General features: G+C 45.8%; 1 protein-coding gene across 1 annotated transcript in view; it reads right to left on the bottom strand.

The window, feature by feature from the left end:
- The window catches only part of LOC115190095 (ryanodine receptor 2), a 222,833-nt gene that overhangs the window by 123,609 nt on the left and 80,878 nt on the right, over positions 1-18,346 (bottom strand). The window contains exons 19-23 of the mRNA XM_029748570.1: positions 16,417-16,625; positions 5,763-5,937; positions 2,912-3,120; positions 1,489-1,719; positions 732-858 (exon numbers count right to left, since the gene is read on the bottom strand). Of these exons, the coding sequence (XP_029604430.1) occupies positions 732-858; positions 1,489-1,719; positions 2,912-3,120; positions 5,763-5,937; positions 16,417-16,625 (951 nt within the window). The remainder of the gene's footprint in view (positions 1-731; positions 859-1,488; positions 1,720-2,911; positions 3,121-5,762; positions 5,938-16,416; positions 16,626-18,346) is intronic.

The raw sequence follows: 18,346 nt of genomic DNA, 5'->3' as shown, positions 1-18,346 counted from the left end.
CAGAGACAGAGAGACAGAGAGACAGCGAGAGAGAGAGAGAGAGAGAGAGAGAGAGAGAGAGAGAGAGAGAGACAGAGAGTGAGTGAGTGAGTGAGTGAGTGAGTGAGTGAGTGAGTGAGTGAGTGAGTGAGTGAGTGAGAGAGAGAGAGAGAGAGAGAGAGAGAGAGAGAGAGAGAGAGAGAGAGAGAGAGAGAGAGAGAGAGAGAGAGAGAGAGAGAGAGAGAGAGAGAGAGAGAGAGACAGCAGAACACAGCCAGGGTTGGGGTCAATTCCATTTAAATTCCAGTCCATTCAGAAAATAAACCAAATGTTTAAAAATCCTAATTGAAAAGCATTGGAAGATAAATGAAATGGGAAATAAATTGTGCTTCCTGAATTTACTGGAATTGAAATGGAATTGACCCCAAACCTGCCGACAGCAAGAGATGGAGCCTAATGCAGACTATATGAGCTTAATTCAACACTGTATATATATATATATATATATATATATATATATATATGGTGTTAATATAGCTGAGACATGTTATTGAACTATAGCAGTGGTATTGAGTCCCTGCATTCGACTCTAATGCAGACTCCTCTTGTACAGGTTTGGTACAGCATGGTTTACATAGCTGTATTACGGAGAGACCAAGGACACGGGGCAGGGAGGTGATAGACTATAACTAGGACCCAGAGTTTTCCCTGGTCTGTGTTGTCAGGGGAGAGAAAACCCCCCTGGTCCTAACTATAATCTACAAACCTCTGCTTTAACTTGGAGGGTTTCTCCTGGTTGTAGTCTTTGTGGTTGTTGAATTGGTCCTTCTCCTTGTCCAGGCCGGAGCCCAGGGTGCAGTGGGCAGACTTCGTCAACACCTGAGGAGAAGGGAAAACAAACTGGAACATACAAACATTACAACTACAAAAAGGTACATTTCTAGAATATTAGATATTAATAACGTTTTCCTCCTAAGAGAGAGAGGGGGGGGGAAGGAGGTTGGAGGTTGTGAAGGAGAAAATATGGAGCAAACGGGGGAGAAGGAGACAGAAGGAGACGGAGACAAAAGGAGGAGACAGAAGGAGACAGAAGGAGACGGAGACAGAAGGAGACAGAAGGAGACAGAAGGAGACGGAGACAAAAGGAGGAGACAGAAGGAGACAGAAGGAGACGGAGACAGAAGGAGACAGAAGGAGACAGAAGGAGACGGAGACAAAAGGAGACGGAGACAAAAGGAGACGGAGACAGAAGGAGACGGAGACAGAAGGAGACGGAAGGAGACGGAGACAGAAGGAGACGGAAGGAGACGGAGACAGAAGGAGAAGAGACAGAAGGAGACGGAGACAAAAGGAGACGGAGACAAAAGGAGACGGAGACAGAAGGAGACGGAGATAGAAGGAGACGGAAGGAGACGGAGACAGAAGGAGAAGAGACAGAAGGAGACGGAGACAAAAAAAAATTATAAAAAAAGAGAGTGACTCTAATGACTTCATCATCATCATCAGCACCTCGAAGTCGGACACGGTCTCAAAGTCGTCCAGGTCTTTCTTAGAGGAGAAGGAGAAACCCCCGCCAGACTGTAGCGTCCCGCCAGGCGACTTGGCCAGCGCCTCGTTACACTCTATAGGCATGCTGAGGCGATAGAAGGTGATGTCCGGGTTACTGTTCTGGGAGCCGAACGACCTCTGGGTGACCTTGAGACACGGGAAAGTCTCCACGGTGCCGTCCATCCTCGTCACCTTTTAGAAAGACCAGATGACAAGGGAACAGGGCATTATGGGGGAGTCATCTGGTTGAATAGCCAAACGATACCAGGTCAACATAGGTCTATGGGTATGAGTAAAGCGCTAGACAAATCCTTGGGACTATTATTATTATTGTTGTTAGGATAAAGTAATCCTTCTAACCCCCCCCCCCTTAAAAGATTTAGATGCACTATTGTAAAGTGGTTGTTCTACTGGATATTATAGGTGAATGCACCAATTTGTAAGTCGCTCTGGATAAGAGCGTCTGCTAAATGACTTAAATGTAATGTAAAGTAAATGTTATTATAGGTTACTAACATCGCACCGGGTTTGTGTCAAGAACTGCAACGCTGCTGGGTTTTTCACGCTCAACAGTTTTTCCGTGTGTATCGAGAACGGTCCACCACCCAAAGGACATCTAACTGTGGGAAAGCATTGGAGTCAACATGGGCCAGCATCCCTGTGGAACGCTTTCGACCCCTTGTAGTGTCCATGTTCTGACGAATTGAGGCTGTTCTGAGGGGCAAAAGGGGATCAACTCAATATTAGGAAAATGTTCCTAATGTTTGGTATCCTCAGTGTAGGTTACCAACATAGGTTGTAAAAAACAACTATTTTTTATTTTACCTTTATTTTAACTAGGCAAGTCGGTTAAGAACAAATTCTTCTTTTCAATGACGGCCTACCGGGGAACAGTGGGGTTAACTGCCTTGTTCAGGGTGGTCAACGACACACATAAGAAGGCTTCTACACCTGCATTACTGCATTGCTACACAGGTGCTTCTACACCTGCATTGCTGCATTGCTACACAGGTGCTTCTACACCTGCATTGCTGCATTGCTACACAGGTGCTTCTACACCTGCATTGCTGCATTGCTACACAGGTGCTTCTACACCTGCATTGCTTGCTGTTTGGGGGTTTTAGGCTGGGTTTCTGTACAGCACTTTGAGATATCAGCTGATGTAAGAAGAAGAGCTTTATAAATACATTTAATTTTATTTGATTTGAAATAGAGGTTTTACTTATCAAACTCTATACACATTTTTTTACATTTTACATTTAGTCATTTAGCAGACGCTCTTATCTATACACAATAACACCAAGGGGTGATCAGGGTCAAGGTTCAAGGACAGTCTTGTTCAACGGAACGTTTTAAAGGCAACTGACGGCGACTTGACTCTCACCTCAATGTGTTCATGCTGCGGAGGCACAGGGATGAACTGAGACAGTCTCTTGCTGAGCCACATGGTGAGGTCTCTGTTCATGTTGACGGCGAAGGGCTCGTAGCCTTCCTGCAGGCCGCAGATGGTGAAGTACTTCAGCGTGCTTACGTCTTTACCGAAGTTCATCCTCCCAACCTGGCATACGCCCAGGCTGCAGACCGGGATGAAACCTACGGAGAGGACAGAGAGGACATTGTTATGTTAACCCGTTAGAAGAACGTAAGCCTTGTCCGAGCCAGGACGGCCCATAGGGCAGGAGCCAGAACGGCCCATAGGGCAGGAGCCGGACGGCCCATAGGGCAGGAGCCAGAACGGCCCATAGGGTAGGAGCCAGAACGGCCCATAGGACAGGAACCAGAACGGCCCATAGGGCAGGAGCCAGGACGGCCCATAGGGCAGGAGCCAGAACGGCCCATAGGGCAGGAGCCAGAACGGCCCATAGGGTAGGAGCCAGAACGGCCCATAGGGTAGGAGCCAGAACGGCCCATAGGGTAGGAGCCAGGACGGCCCATAGGGCAGGAGCCAGGACGGCCCATAGGGCAGGAGCCAGGACGGCCCATAGGGCAGGAGCCAGGACGGCCCATAGGGCAGGAGCCAGAACGGCCCATAGGGCAGGAGCCAGGACGGCCCATAGGGCAGGAGTTAAAACGGCCCATAGGGCAGGAGCCAGAATAGTATCAAATACATTAAACACATGGTTTCCAGGTGGTTGATGCCGTTCCATTCGCTCCGTTCCGGTCATTATTATGAGCCTTCCTCCCCTCACCAGCCTCCTCTGGTCTACATGTACTTTCTGCTACAGTGACCAACACTGACATCAATGTGTTCTTATCCTAACCAGTAGGAAACACTGACATCAATGTGTTCTTATCCTAACCAGTAGGAAACACTGACATCAATGTGTTCTTATACTAACCAATAGGAAACACTGACATCAATGTGTTCTTATCTTATCCTAACCAGTAGGAAACACTGACATCAATGTGTTCTTATCTTATCCTAACCAGTAGGAAACACTGACATCAATGTGTTCTTATCCTAACCAATAGGAAACACTGACATCAATGTGTTCTTATCTTATCCTAACCAGTAGGAAACACTGACATCAATGTGTTCTTATCCTAACCAGTAGGAAACACTGACATCAATGTGTTCTTATCCTAACCAGTAGGAAACACTGACATCAATGTGTTCTTATCCTAACCAGTAGGAAACACTGACATCAATGTGTTCTTATCCTAACCAGTAGGAAACACTGACATCAATGTGTTCTTATACTAACCAGTAGGAAACACTGACATCAATGTGTTCTTAACCTAACCAGCAGGAAACACTGACATCAATGTATTCTTATCCTAACCAGTAGGAAACACTGACATCAATGTGTTCTTATCCTAACCAGTAGGAAACACTGACATCAATGTGTTCTTATCTTATCCTAACCAGTAGGAAACACTGACATCAATGTGTTCTTATCCTAACCAGTAGGAAACACTGACATCAATGTGTTCTTATCCTAACCAGTAGGAAACACTGACATCAATGTGTTCTTATCCTAACCAGTAGGAAACACTGACATCAATGTGTTCTTATCCTAACCAGTAGGAAACACTGACATCAATGTGTTCTTATCTTATCCTAACCAGTAGGAAACACTGACATCAATGTGTTCTGGACACTCAGCCTGCTGGGTAATAACATGGCTATATACACAGGGTACCAGGTAATAACATGGCTATATACACAGGGTACCAGGTAATAACATGGCTATATACACAGGGTACCAGGTAATAACATGGCTCTCTACAGGGAGTACCAGGTAATAACATGGCTATATACACAGGGTACCAGGTAATAACATGGCTATATACACAGGGTACCAGGTAATAACATGGCTATATACACAGGGTACCAGGTAATAACATGGCTATATACACAGGGTACCAGTAGAAAAAGCACCCTGTCCCCCCCACCTTACCCCGAGGCTGCCGACCGGTCTTGACGATGCGTAGAAAAAGGCAACGAGATGTACAGTATATTATCCATATCCTTGTTCAGCCACGACTCAGAGAAGAAATAATATTACCGTTTTTATTTTAGGTCCGTTGATAGGATGGTCTAGAACGGAGCTCATCCAGTTTATTCTCTAGTGACTATACGTTGGTCAACTGACAACCGTTTGGTTTAAGTCCACCTCGGTTAAACTTCTTCAGCAAAGGGACAGGAAAGCTCCTCTCTAGCTCCAGCCAGAACATCTCTTCTGACAAATAGGATGGTGTTGGTGTTGGTGTTGAGAGTAAGCTAACAGACAGACAGGGATTGACAATAGGACAAACTCTAACACCTAGGGTGGGGTAGACAGTAGGACAGACATGGACCATAGGGTGGGGTAGACAGTAGGACAGACATGGACCATAGGGTGGGGTAGACAGTAGGACAGACATGGACCATAGGGTGGGGTAGACAGTAGGACAGACATGGACCATAGGGTGGGGTAGACAGTAGGACAGACATGGACCATAGGGTGGGGTAGACAGTAGGACAGATATGGACCATAGGGTGGGGTAGACAGCAGGACAGACATGGACCATAGGGTGGGGTAGACAGTAGGACAGACATGGACCATAGGGTGGGGTAGACAGTAGGACAGACATGGACCATAGGGTGGGGTAGACAGTAGGACAGACATGGACCATAGGGTGGGGTAGACAGTAGGACAGACATGGCCCATAGGGTGGGGTAGACAGTAGGACAGACATGGACCATAGGGTAACGTAAGATAGTCATGTTGAGTAGCAGTTCAGACACTGACCTTCCCAAACCTCAAAGTCCTTGAAGGCCAATTCAGACCCTGAGTGGTCCAGGAGCACCTCTCCATTGTGGGTAAACATCATGGTGTGTTCGTTCAGATCAACCATACAGCCCACCACGTCACCTGGAGCCCATGACCTGCCGAAGTGCTCGTTACCTTGGTGCCACAGCTGGGCCTGGAACACACACACACACGCACACACACACACACACACACACACACACACACACACACACACACACACACACACACACACACACACACACACACACACACACACACACACACACACAGGTATATAGTGTCTGTCACATGCGTCGATGAAAGGGGACCAAAACGCAGCGGGTATAGTGCTCATCTTCTTTTAATTATTTAAATAAAGTGAACGCTTAAACGAAAACAATAAACCCACAATCAACAGTTCTTCAAGGCTATACAGACTATACAGAAAACAACTACCCACAAACCCAAAGGAAAAAAACAGGCTGCCTAAGTATGGTTTCCAATCAGAGACAACGAAAAAACACCTGCCTCTGATTGGAAACCATACTCGGCCAAACACGGAAAAATAAACATAGAAATAGAAAACTAGAACCAAAATCCCCTAGAAAAAAAACAAAAAAAAACCACACAAAACAAACACCTCCTGCCACGCCCTGGACCATACTACAATTACAAATGACCCCTTTACTGGTCAGGACGTGACAGTGTCTTCTGAAAGTATTCAGACCCCTTCCCTTTTTCCCCACATTTTGTTACATTACAGCCTTATTCAAAAATGTATTAAATAAATAAAAATCCTCCTCAATCTACACACAATACCCCATAATAACAAAGTGAAAACAGGTTTAAAAAAAACAAAAAAACAAAACAGAAATACCTTATTTACATAAGTATTCAGACCCTTTGCTATGAGATTCGAAAATTGAGCTCAGGTGCATCCTGTTTCCATTGATCATCCTTGAGATGTTTCTACAACTTGATTGGAGTCCACCTGTGGTAAATTCAATTGATTGGACATGATTTGGAAAGGCACACCTGTCTATATAAGGTCCCACAGTTGACAGTGCATGTCAGAGCAAAAACCAAGCCATGAGGTCGAAGGAATTGTCCTTAGAGCTCCGAGACAGGATTGTGTCGAGGTACAGATCTGGGGAAGGGTACCAAAAAATGTCTGCAGCATTGAAGGTCCACAAGAACACAGTGGCCTTCATCATTTTTAAATGGAAGAAGTATGGAACCACCAAGACTCTTCCTAGAGCTGGCCGCCCGGTCAAACTGAGCAATTGGGGGAGAAGGGCCTTGGTCAGGGAGGTGACCAAGAAACCAATGGTCACTCTGATAGAGCTCCAGAGTTCCTCTGTGGAGATTGGAGAATCTTCCAGAAGGACAACCATCTTTGCGGCACTCCACCAATCAGACCTTTATGGTAGAGTGGTCAAACGGTAACCAATCCTCAATAAAAAGCACATGACAGCCCACTTGGAGTTTTCCAAAAAGCACCTAAAGGACTCTGACCATGAGAAACAATGTTCTCTGGTCTGATGAAACCAAGATTGAACTCTTTGGCCTAAATGCCAATCGTCACATCTGGAGGAAACCTGGCACCATGTTTTTCAGCGGCAGGGACTGGGAGACCAGTCAGGATCGAGGGGAAGATGAACAGAGAAAAGTACAGAGAGATCCTTGATGAAAACCTGCTCAGGACCTCAGACTGGGGCAAAGGTTCACCTTCCAACAGGACAACGACCCTAAGCACACAGCCAAGACAATACAGGAGTGGCTTCGGGACAAGTCTCTGAATGTCCTTGAGTGGCCCAGCCAGAGCCCGGACTTGAACCCGATCTAACATCTCTGAAGAGACATGAAAATAGCTGTGCAGCGACGCTCCCCATCCAACCTGACAGAGCTTGAGAGGATCTGCAGAGAAGAATGGGAGAAACTCCCCAAATACAGGTGTGCCAAGCTTGTAGTGTCATACCCAAGAAGACTCGAGGCTGTAATCGCTGCCAAAGGTGATTCAACAAGGTGCTGAGTAAAGGCTCTGAATACTGATATAAATGTGATATCTGTTTTATATTTTTTTTAAATGTGCTAGAATTAAAATAATTACTTTTTTTGCTTTGTCATTATGGGGTATTGTGTGTAGATTCATGAGGGGATTAAAAAATATATAAATTTTAGAATAAGGCTGTAACATAACAAAATGTTTAAAATGTCAAGGGGTCTGAATACTTTCCGATTGCAAAGCATGTTTAAACACACACATACACACACAGTCAACAAAGCATGTTTACACACACACACACACACACACACACACACACACACACACACACACACACACACACACACAGTCAACAAAGCATGTTTACACACACACACACACACACACACACACACACACACACACACACACACACACCACACACACACACACACACACACACACACACACAGTCAACAAAGCATGTTTACACACACACACACACACACACACACACACACACACACACACACACACACAGTCAACAAAGCATGTTTACACACACACACACACACACACACACACACACACACACACACACACACACACACACACACACAGTCAACAAAGCATGTTTAAACACACACACACACACACACACACACACACACACACACACACACAGTCAACAAAGCATGTTTAAAACACACACAGTCCACATCATCCTTGCATATTCTTCACATTGTTCTGCCTTTAAATGTTATCTAAAAGGGGAAGACATATGACGTTTTTCCTACAGATCTACATGTAACAGTGTAGGTTCCGTCCCCTAACTAACTAGCCATTTCACATCGGTTACATACACAACCTGAGATGTCTTGTCCGCGTCTGTCTTCACCCCCCAGAGTGAATACTGGTGGAAACACTTTGTCAGCCATTACAGCTGGGAATCATTGTGAATAAGATTCGACCAACCTTTCCACAACTCTTAGGACGACATATAACCAAATAACCATTGTTTTTTTTTGTAGAAAAATAAATAAATAAAATGCTCAAGCTTCTACACCTGCATTGTTGCTGTTTGGGGTTTTAGGCTGGGTTTCTGTTACAGCACTTTGAGATATCAGCTGATGTAAGAAGAAGGGCTTTATAAATACATTTTGAATTGATTTGATTTTGATTTGATTAAATTTGTTTGGGAATCATTGATGCAATAATCACATTTTGTCTCTGAATTTCAAAACATATTTAAGGCAGGACTGAGACTGGACCACTCAGGAACATCTCTTGGAAAAGTCTTTCTGGTGTGTCTTTGGTATTAACATTTGTGTCCTGCAGAATAATAAACCCCCAAATCCAAGGGTTTTCAGAAGACTGAGGTTTTCCTCCAACTTTTTACCTGGGCTTTGATCCTTTCAAATTTTAAATTTTAAATTTTTTTTCATCCTGACAAACTCCCCAGTCTCTACCGGACTTCAATTTGTTTGAAAATCAGAGACAAGGTTTTGAATATTGCTTGTCCATCAAAGATTCCCAAACAAATGTAATGAGCTTCAGCAAATTTTTTTTTTTACAAAAACTATGGATATACTGAATGTTGGCCTAAGAACTGTGTAAAGTTGGTCCAGATGTCATACAGCTGTAATGGAAAAGGTGTTTCCACCAAGTACTAACTCTGGGGTGTGTAGATATAGGCAATGTATTATAAACAACAGAGAGGGGTGACAGTCACGCTGCTATAGAAGAGTTCTAACAGAGGAGTGACAGTCACGCTGCTATAGAAGAGTTCTAACAGAGGAGTGACAGTCAAGCCGCTATAGAAGAGTTCTAACATAGAGGAGTGACAGTCAAGCTGCTATAGAAGAGTTCTAACAGAGGAGTGACAGTCAAGCTGCCTCCCCTCTCTCCCTCTCTGCACCCCTCCTCCCTCCCTCTGCCTCCTCCCTCTCCCTCTCTGCCCCCCCCTCCCCCCCTCCTCTCCCTCCCCTCCCCCCTCTATGATTACACGGAGAGTCCTTGAATCCTCAATCAGCCAACGCGTTCAGTCTATTTCCAGTCCCACAGTGTACTGGCTCCCCCCCTCCACTCCGTCCCACACACACACTTCTATGTAACTTCTCAGTGTCCTCTCACAGAGCAGAAATAGCCCCCCCCCTCCCAAATGGTACCCTATTCCCTCTGTAGTGCACTACGTTTGACCAGGATCCATAGAGCTCTGATCAAAAGTAGTGCACTACATAGGGAATAGGATGCCATTTGAATGGGCTTCTACACACAGTCACATTGGGAGATCTTTCTAGAGCCCAGTTCAATTGTGCATAAAGAGCATTTTTGTATCTCTAAATGATTAAACTAGTGAGAAATACACTGAGCGGACAAAACGTTAGGAACACCTTCCTAATATTTGAGTTGCACCCCCCATTTGCCCTCAGAACAGCTTCGATTCGTCGGGTCGTGGACTCTACAAGGTATCGAAAGCGTTCCACAGGGGATGCTGGTCCATGTTGACTCTAATGCTTCCCACAGTTGTGTCCAGTTGGCTGGATGTCCTTTGGGTGGTGGACCATTCTGCATACACACAGGAAACTGTTGAGCGTGAAAAACCCAGCAGCGTTGCAGTTCTTGACACAAACTGGTGCGCCTGGTACCTACTACAATACCCCGTTCAAAGGCACTTAAATATTTTGTCTTGCCCATTCACCCTCTGAATGGCACACATACACAATCCATGTCTCAATTGTCTCAAGGCTTAAAAATCCTTCTTTAACCCGTCTCCTCCCCCTTCATCTACACTGACTGAAGTGGATTTAACAAGTGACATCAATAAGGGATCATAGCTTTCACCTGGATTCTACCTGATCAGTCTGTCATGGAAAGAGTTCCTAATGTTTCGTCCACTCAGTGTTACTACGCTACTTTCTTTCCATTGACTACAGGTGTTTACTACATTACACAAGCTGATGTTCTAACCACATCCACCAGGGGGAAGCACCCCTCTTTATAACCTCAGATTGGTGATGTTCTAACCCCCTCCACCAGGGGGAAGCACCCCTCTTTATAACCTCAGATTGGTGACGTTCGTATCCCATTTTATAGTACTGTTGATTTATGGGGGGGGGGGGGGGTCGCAGGACTTGGAACGAAAATGATCACTTAAATAGCAGCCAACCGTTGTTAACTGCTGATATCCTACGGCGGGTCGGGATTCGTTTAAGTTAATTAAAAAAGAAGAAACGTGGTTCATTCTCTTTTTCTGTGACGGCAGCCTCCCGAAATGAACATCCAACATTACAAAATATAGATATAAGCGCTCTAGAAATTCACATCTAACCAACCAGTAGCCCTATTGTCAGAACCAGCTGTGGGGGGGGGGGGGGAGAGAGAGAAAGAGAAGAGAGAGAGAGAAGAGAGGAGAGGAGAGAGAGAGAGAGAGGAGAGAGAGGAGAGGAGAAAGCGAGAGAGAAGAGAGGAGAAAGAGAGGGAGAGAGAGAAGAGAGGAGAGAGGAGAGAGAGGAGAGAGAAGAGGTGAGAGAGAAGAGAGGAGAAAGAGAGGGAGAGAGAGAGGGAGAGAGAGAAGAGAGGAGATGAGAGAGAGTGTTCCCGTGTAGAATGTACATTTAAACAGTGCATTCAAGCCAAACGTTTTTCCTAAATTCATGATTTGACTGTCTAGTGACATGAGTGATTAACACTTATCAGAATGGCGACTTCAATCACAATGCAACACTTCAAGGTATAGCTAACAAGCTCTCCACCTACCAGCTGTCTTCTACCAGCTCTTCTGTACCAGCTGTCTTCTACCAGCTGTCTTCTACCAGCTCTCCTCTACCAGCTCTCCTCTACCAGCTCTCCTCTACCACGTCTCCTCTACCAGCTCTCCTCTACCAGCTCTCCTCTACCAGCTGTCTTCTACCAGCTGTCTTCTACCAGCTCTCCTCTACCAGCTGTCTTCTACCAGCTCTCCTCTACCAGCTTTCCTCTACCAGCTGTCCTCTACCAGCTGTCTTCTACCAGCTCTCCTCTACCAGCTGGCCTCTACCAGCTGTCTTCTAACAGCTCTCCTCTACCAGCTGTCTTCTACCAGCTCTCCTCTACCAGCTCTCCTCTACCAGCTGTCTTCTACCAGCTCTCCTCTACCAGCTCTCCTCTACCAGCTCTCCTCTACCAGCTCTCCTCTACCAGCTGTCTTCTACCAGCTCTCCTCTACCAGCTGTCTTCTACCAGCTCTCCTCTACCAGCTCTCCTCTACCAGCTCTCCTCTACCAGCTGTCTTCTACCAGATCTCCTCTACCAGCTGTCTTCTACCAGCTCTCCTCTACCAGCTGTCTTCTACCAGCTCTACTCTACCAGCTCTCCTCTACCAGCTCTCCTCTACCAGCTCTCCTCTACCAGCTGTCCTCTACCAGCTGTCCTCTACCAGCTCTCCTCTACCAGCTCTCCTCTACCAGCTGTCTTCTACCAGCTCTCCTCTACCAGCTCTCCTCTACCAGCTCTCCTCTACCAGCTGTCTTCTACCAGCTCTCCTCTACCAGCTCTCCTCTACCAGCTCTCCTCTACCAGCTGTCTTCTACCAGCTCTCCTCTACCAGCTCTCCTCTACCAGCTGTCTTCTACCAGCTCTCCTCTACCAGCTCTCCTCTACCAGCTCTCCTCTACCAGCTCTCCTCTACCAGCTCTCCTCTACCAGCTGTCTTCTACCAGCTCTCCTCTACCAGCTCTCCTCTACCAGCTGTCTTCTACCAGCTCTCCTCTACCAGCTCTCCTCTACCAGCTGTCCTCTACCAGCTCTCCTCTACCAGCTCCCCTCTACCATCTCTCCTCTACCAGCTCTCCTCTACCAGCTGTCTTCTACCAGCTGTCTTCTACCAGCTCTCCTCTACCAGCTCTCCTCTACCAGCTCTCCTCTACCAGCTGTCTTCTACCAGCTGTCTTCTACCAGCTCTCCTCTACCAGCTCTCCTCTACCAGCTCTCCTCTACCAGCTCTCCTCTACCAGCTCTCCTCTACCAGCTGTCTTCTACCAGCTCTCCTCTACCAGCTCTCCTCTACCAGCTGTCCTCTACCAGCTCTCCTCTACCAGCTCTCCTCTACCAGCTCTCCTCTACCAGCTCTCCTCTACCAGCTCTCCTCTACCAGCTGTCTTCTACCAGCTCTCCTCTACCAGCTCTCCTCTACCAGCTGTCTTCTACCAGCTCTCCTCTACCAGCTCTCCTCTACCAGCTCTCCTCTACCAGCTCTCCTCTACCAGCTGTCTTCTACCAGCTCTCCTCTACCAGCTCTCCTCTACCAGCTGTCTTCTACCAGCTCTCCTCTACCAGCTCTCCTCTACCAGCTGTCCTCTACCAGCTCTCCTCTACCAGCTCCCCTCTACCATCTCTCCTCTACCAGCTCTCCTCTACCAGCTCTCCTCTACCAGCTGTCTCTTCTACCAGCTGTCTTCTACCAGCTCTCCTCTACCAGCTCTCCTCTACCAGCTCTCCTCTACCAGCTGTCTTCTACCAGCTGTCTTCTACCAGCTCTCCTCTACCAGCTCTCCTCTACCAGCTCTCCTCTACCAGCTCTCCTCTACCAGCTGTCTTCTACCAGCTCTCCTCTACCAGCTCTCCTCTACCAGCTGTCTTCTACCAGCTCTCCTCTACCAGCTCTCCTCTACCAGCTCTCCTCTACCAGCTCTCCTCTACCAGCTCTCCTCTACCAGCTGTCTTCTACCAGCTCTCCTCTACCAGCTCTCCTCTACCAGCTGTCTTCTACCAGCTCTCCTCTACCAGCTCTCCTCTACCAGCTGTCCTCTACCAGCTCTCCTCTACCAGCTCCCCTCTACCAGCTCTCCTCTACCAGCTCTCCTCTACCAGCTCTCCTCTACCAGCTGTCTTCTACCAGCTGTCTTCTACCAGCTCTCCTCTACCAGCTCTCCTCTACCAGCTCTCCTCTACCAGCTGTCTTCTACCAGCTGTCTTCTACCAGCTCTCCTCTACCAGCTCTCCTCTACCAGCTCTCCTCTACCAGCTGTCTTCTACCAGCTCTCCTCTACCAGCTCTCCTCTACCAGCTCTCCTCTACCAGCTCTCCTAATCAATATGAGTGATTTATTACCACTTGTCAAAACAATAGGGGTTTTTGGTGCTTGGGCAGTTTATAAGGTGTTTATAAGGTGTTTATAAGGTGTTTATAAGGTGCTTATAAGGTGTTTATAAGGTGTTTACAAGGTGTTTATAAGTTGCTTATAAGGTGTTTATAAGGTGTTTACAAGGTGTTTATAAGTTGCTTATAAGGTGTTTATAAGGTGTTTATAAGTTGCTTATAAGGTGTTTATAAGGTGTTTATAAGGTGTTTATAAGTTGCTTATAAGGTGTTTATAAGGTGTTTATAAGTTGCTTATAAGGTGTTTATAAGGTGTTTATAAGTTGCTTATAAGGTGTTTATAAGGTGTTTAGTAAGTTGCTTATAGTGTTTTATTAAGGTAAGGGCCAGACGTCAGTTCAACGTCTAGTTTCAAAAGAAATGTGGATGAGTTGTCAACGAACGTGAATTCAACAGGAGAATTCACCATGTCATAGGAACGAGGCTAAAGGTTGGGTGGGGGGGGGGTGGGGGGGGGGAGACATATCATTGATGGCTTCTTGCTAATCCAATCAGATGTCTTGGTTGAATAATGTGGAAACAACGTTGATTCAACCAGTTTGTGCCCAGTGGGTTATTTTAAAAGTCATGTGATCACTGTTGTCGTTGTTGTTGTTGCAAATACAGTGCATTCAGGAAGTATTCATACCCCTTGACTTATTCCGTATTTTGTTGTGTTAAATAGATTTTTTTTTCTCACCAATTTACACACAACACCCCATAACGACATCATAACACCCCATAATGACACCACAACACCCCATAATGACACCACAACACCCCATAACGACATCATAACACCCCATAATGACACCACAACACCCCATAATGACACCACAACACCCCATAACGACATCATAACACCCCATAATGACACCACAACACCCCATAATGACACCACAACACCCCATAATGACACCACAACACCCCATAACGACATCATAACACCCCATAACGACATCATAACACCCCATAATGACACCACAACACCCCATAACAACATCATAACACCCCATAATGACACCACAACACCCCATAATGACACCACAACACCCCATAACGACATCATAACACCATCGTAATGACATCACAACACCCCATAATGACATCACAACACCATCGTAATGACATCACAACACCCCATAATGACATCACAACACCATCGTAATGACATCACAACACCCCATAATGACATCACAACACCATCGTAATGACATCACAACACCCCATAATGACATCACAACACCCCATAATGACATCACAACACCCCATAATGACACCACAACACCCCATAATGACATCACAACACCCCATAATGACACCACAACACCATCGTAATGACACCACAACACCCCATAATGACATCACAACACCCCATAATGACATCACAACACCCCATAATGACATCACAACACCCCATAATGACATCACAACACCCCATAATGACATCACAACACCCCATAACGACACCACAACACCCCATAATGACACCACAACACCCCATAATGACACCACAACACCATCGTAATGACATCACAACACCCCATAATGACATCACAACACCATCGTAATGACATCACAACACCCCATAATGACACCACAACACCCCATAATGACATCACAACACCCCATAATGACACCACAACACCCCATAATGACACCACAACACCATCGTAATGACACCACAACACCCCATAATGACATCACAACACCCCATAATGACATCACAACACCCCATAATGACACCACAACACCCCATAATGACATCACAACACCCCATAATGACATCACAACACCCCATAATGACATCACAACACCCCATAATGACACCACAACACCCCATAATGACATCACAACACCCCATAATGACATCACAACACCCCATAATGACACCACAACACCCCATAATGACACCACAACACCCCATAATGACATCACAACACCCCATAATGACATCACAACACCCCATAATGACATCACAACACCCCATAATGACACCACAACACCCCATAATGACACCACAACACCCCATAATGACACCACAACACCCCATAATGACATCACAACACCATCGTAATGACATCACAACACCATCGTAATGACATCACAACACCATCGTAATAACATCACAAGGTCGGCGTCGCCGAACGAGTCCAAAAAAAAACAAAAAACGTGATTGCTTTATTTTTGATGATGTACCAGAAATCCCCAAATCAGGTTTCCCCTGACGACTGAGAGAATAACAGGCTGAAAAGCACGTCTGTAACTCAACTAAAGACCATATATAGATTATCATGGAAACTAGGTATGAACAAGTTCCTAGAAGTTGCCAAAAAGGAAATAGCAAAAGTTCCCTAAAGTCTAGGAAGGATGAAAGGCCTTCTGGGTAAATAAGGTGCTCTGATAGCACTGTGTACACATATGAAGGTCTCCACGTTGTAAACTTCTTCTACAAGTTGAAACATTTCTTTTAATAAACCTCAATTAACCTCAAATAAACATCAAATCAATCAGATTTTTTTTGGTGTGTGTTGGAAATTCCTGACTCACCTTGAATCCGTCGAAGACGAAAGCGTGTTGGTCAGAGCCCAGCTCCTGGTCAGGTAGACAGCCGGGCCGCGCCCAGCCCACCCTCATCTCCCCTGACGTCAGCACCTCAAACTCAAAGTACCACTTCCCGGCGTTCACGCTGTACGTCTTCTCTGCTCGGAAGATACGGAACCGCTCAGCAGACATGTTACTGATGTCTGCTCTGGCTGCTGAAACAACAGGGCCAGACAACATGTTACTGATGTCTGCTGAAACAACAGGGCCAGACAACATGTTACTGATGTCTGCTGAAACAACAGGGCCAGACAACATGTTACTGATGTCTGCTGAAACAACAGGGCCAGACAACATGTTACTGATGTCTGCTCTGGCTGCTGAAACAACAGGGCCAGACAACATGTTACTGATGTCTGCTCTGGCTGCTGAAACAACAGGGCCAGACAACATGTTACTGATGTCTGCTGAAACAACAGGGCCAGACAACATGTTACTGATGTCTGCTCTGGCTGCTGAAACAACAGGGCCAGACAACATGTTACTGATGTCTGCTCTGGCTGCTGAAACAACAGGGCCAGACAACATTTTACTGATGTCTGCTGAAACAACAGGGCCAGACAACATGTTACTGATGTCTGCTGAAACAACAGGGCCAGACAACATGTTTACTGATGTCTGCTGAAACAACAGGGCCAGACAACATGTTACTGATGTCTGCTGAAACAACAGGGCCAGACAGCATGTTACTGATGTCTGCTGAAACAACAGGGCCAGACAGCATGTTTACTGATGTCTGCTGAAATAACAGGGCCAGATAACATGTTACTGATGTCTGCTGAAACAACAGGGCCAGATAACATGTTACTGATGTCTGCTCTGGCTGCTGAAACAACAGGGCCAGACAACATGTTACTGATGTCTGCTGAAACAACAGGGCCAGATAACATGTTACTGATGTCTGTTCTGGCTGCTGAAACAACAGGGCCAGACAACATGTTTACTGATGTCTGCTGAAACAACAGGGCCAGACAACATGTTTACTGATGTCTGCTGAAACAACAGGGCCAGATAACATTTTACTGATGTCTGCTGAAACAACAGGGCCAGACAACATGTTACTGATGTCTGCTGAAACAACAGGGCCAGACAGCATGTTACTGATGTCTGCTGAAACAACAGGGCCAGACAACATGTTACTGATGTCTGTTGAAAACAACAGGGCCAGACAACATGTTACTGATGTCTGCTGAAACAACAGGGCCAGACAACATGTTTACTGATGTCTGCTGAAACAACAGGGCCAGACAACATGTTACTGATGTCTGCTGAAATACTGAAACAACAGGGCCAGACAATGAGAGCAAATCAAAAGGTTCATTCAGAAGGTTGCTGAGCAGACAACATGGATATAAAGAAAGTGACTCCGGTTGAGTCAAAACAAAAAGTAATATTTTGAGGAGTTAATTTTGATGCAACCATGAAGGAGGGAGTTGAAGGTTCGAGTTGCCAAACGTCAGCCTCGAAACCTGAATGACTTGGAGAAGATCTGCAAAGAGGAGTGGGACAAAATCCCTCCTGAGATGTGTGCAAACCTGGTGGCCAACTACAAGAAATGTCTGACCTCTGTGATTGCCAACAAGGGTTTTGCCACCAAGTACTAAGTCATGTTTTGCAGAGGGGTCAAATACTTATTTCCCTCATTAAAATGCAAATCATTTTATAACATTTTTTGACATGCGTTTTTCAGGATTTTTTTGTTGTTATTCTGTCTCTCACTGTTCAAATAAACCTACCATTATTCAAATTATAGACTTATAATTTCTTTATCAGTGGGCAAACGTACAAAATCAGCAGGGGATCAAATACTTTTTTCCCCTCACTGTACCTCCACAGCTAGCGCCACAGCTATCTCCACAGCTAGCGCCACAGCTAT

This window comes from Salmo trutta, unplaced genomic scaffold, assembly GCF_901001165.1.
Source record: "Salmo trutta unplaced genomic scaffold, fSalTru1.1, whole genome shotgun sequence".
Lineage (NCBI taxonomy): Eukaryota > Metazoa > Chordata > Actinopteri > Salmoniformes > Salmonidae > Salmo > Salmo trutta.
Note: the sequence above shows the minus strand (reverse complement) of the source record. Positions and strands in the feature narration are given on the sequence as shown.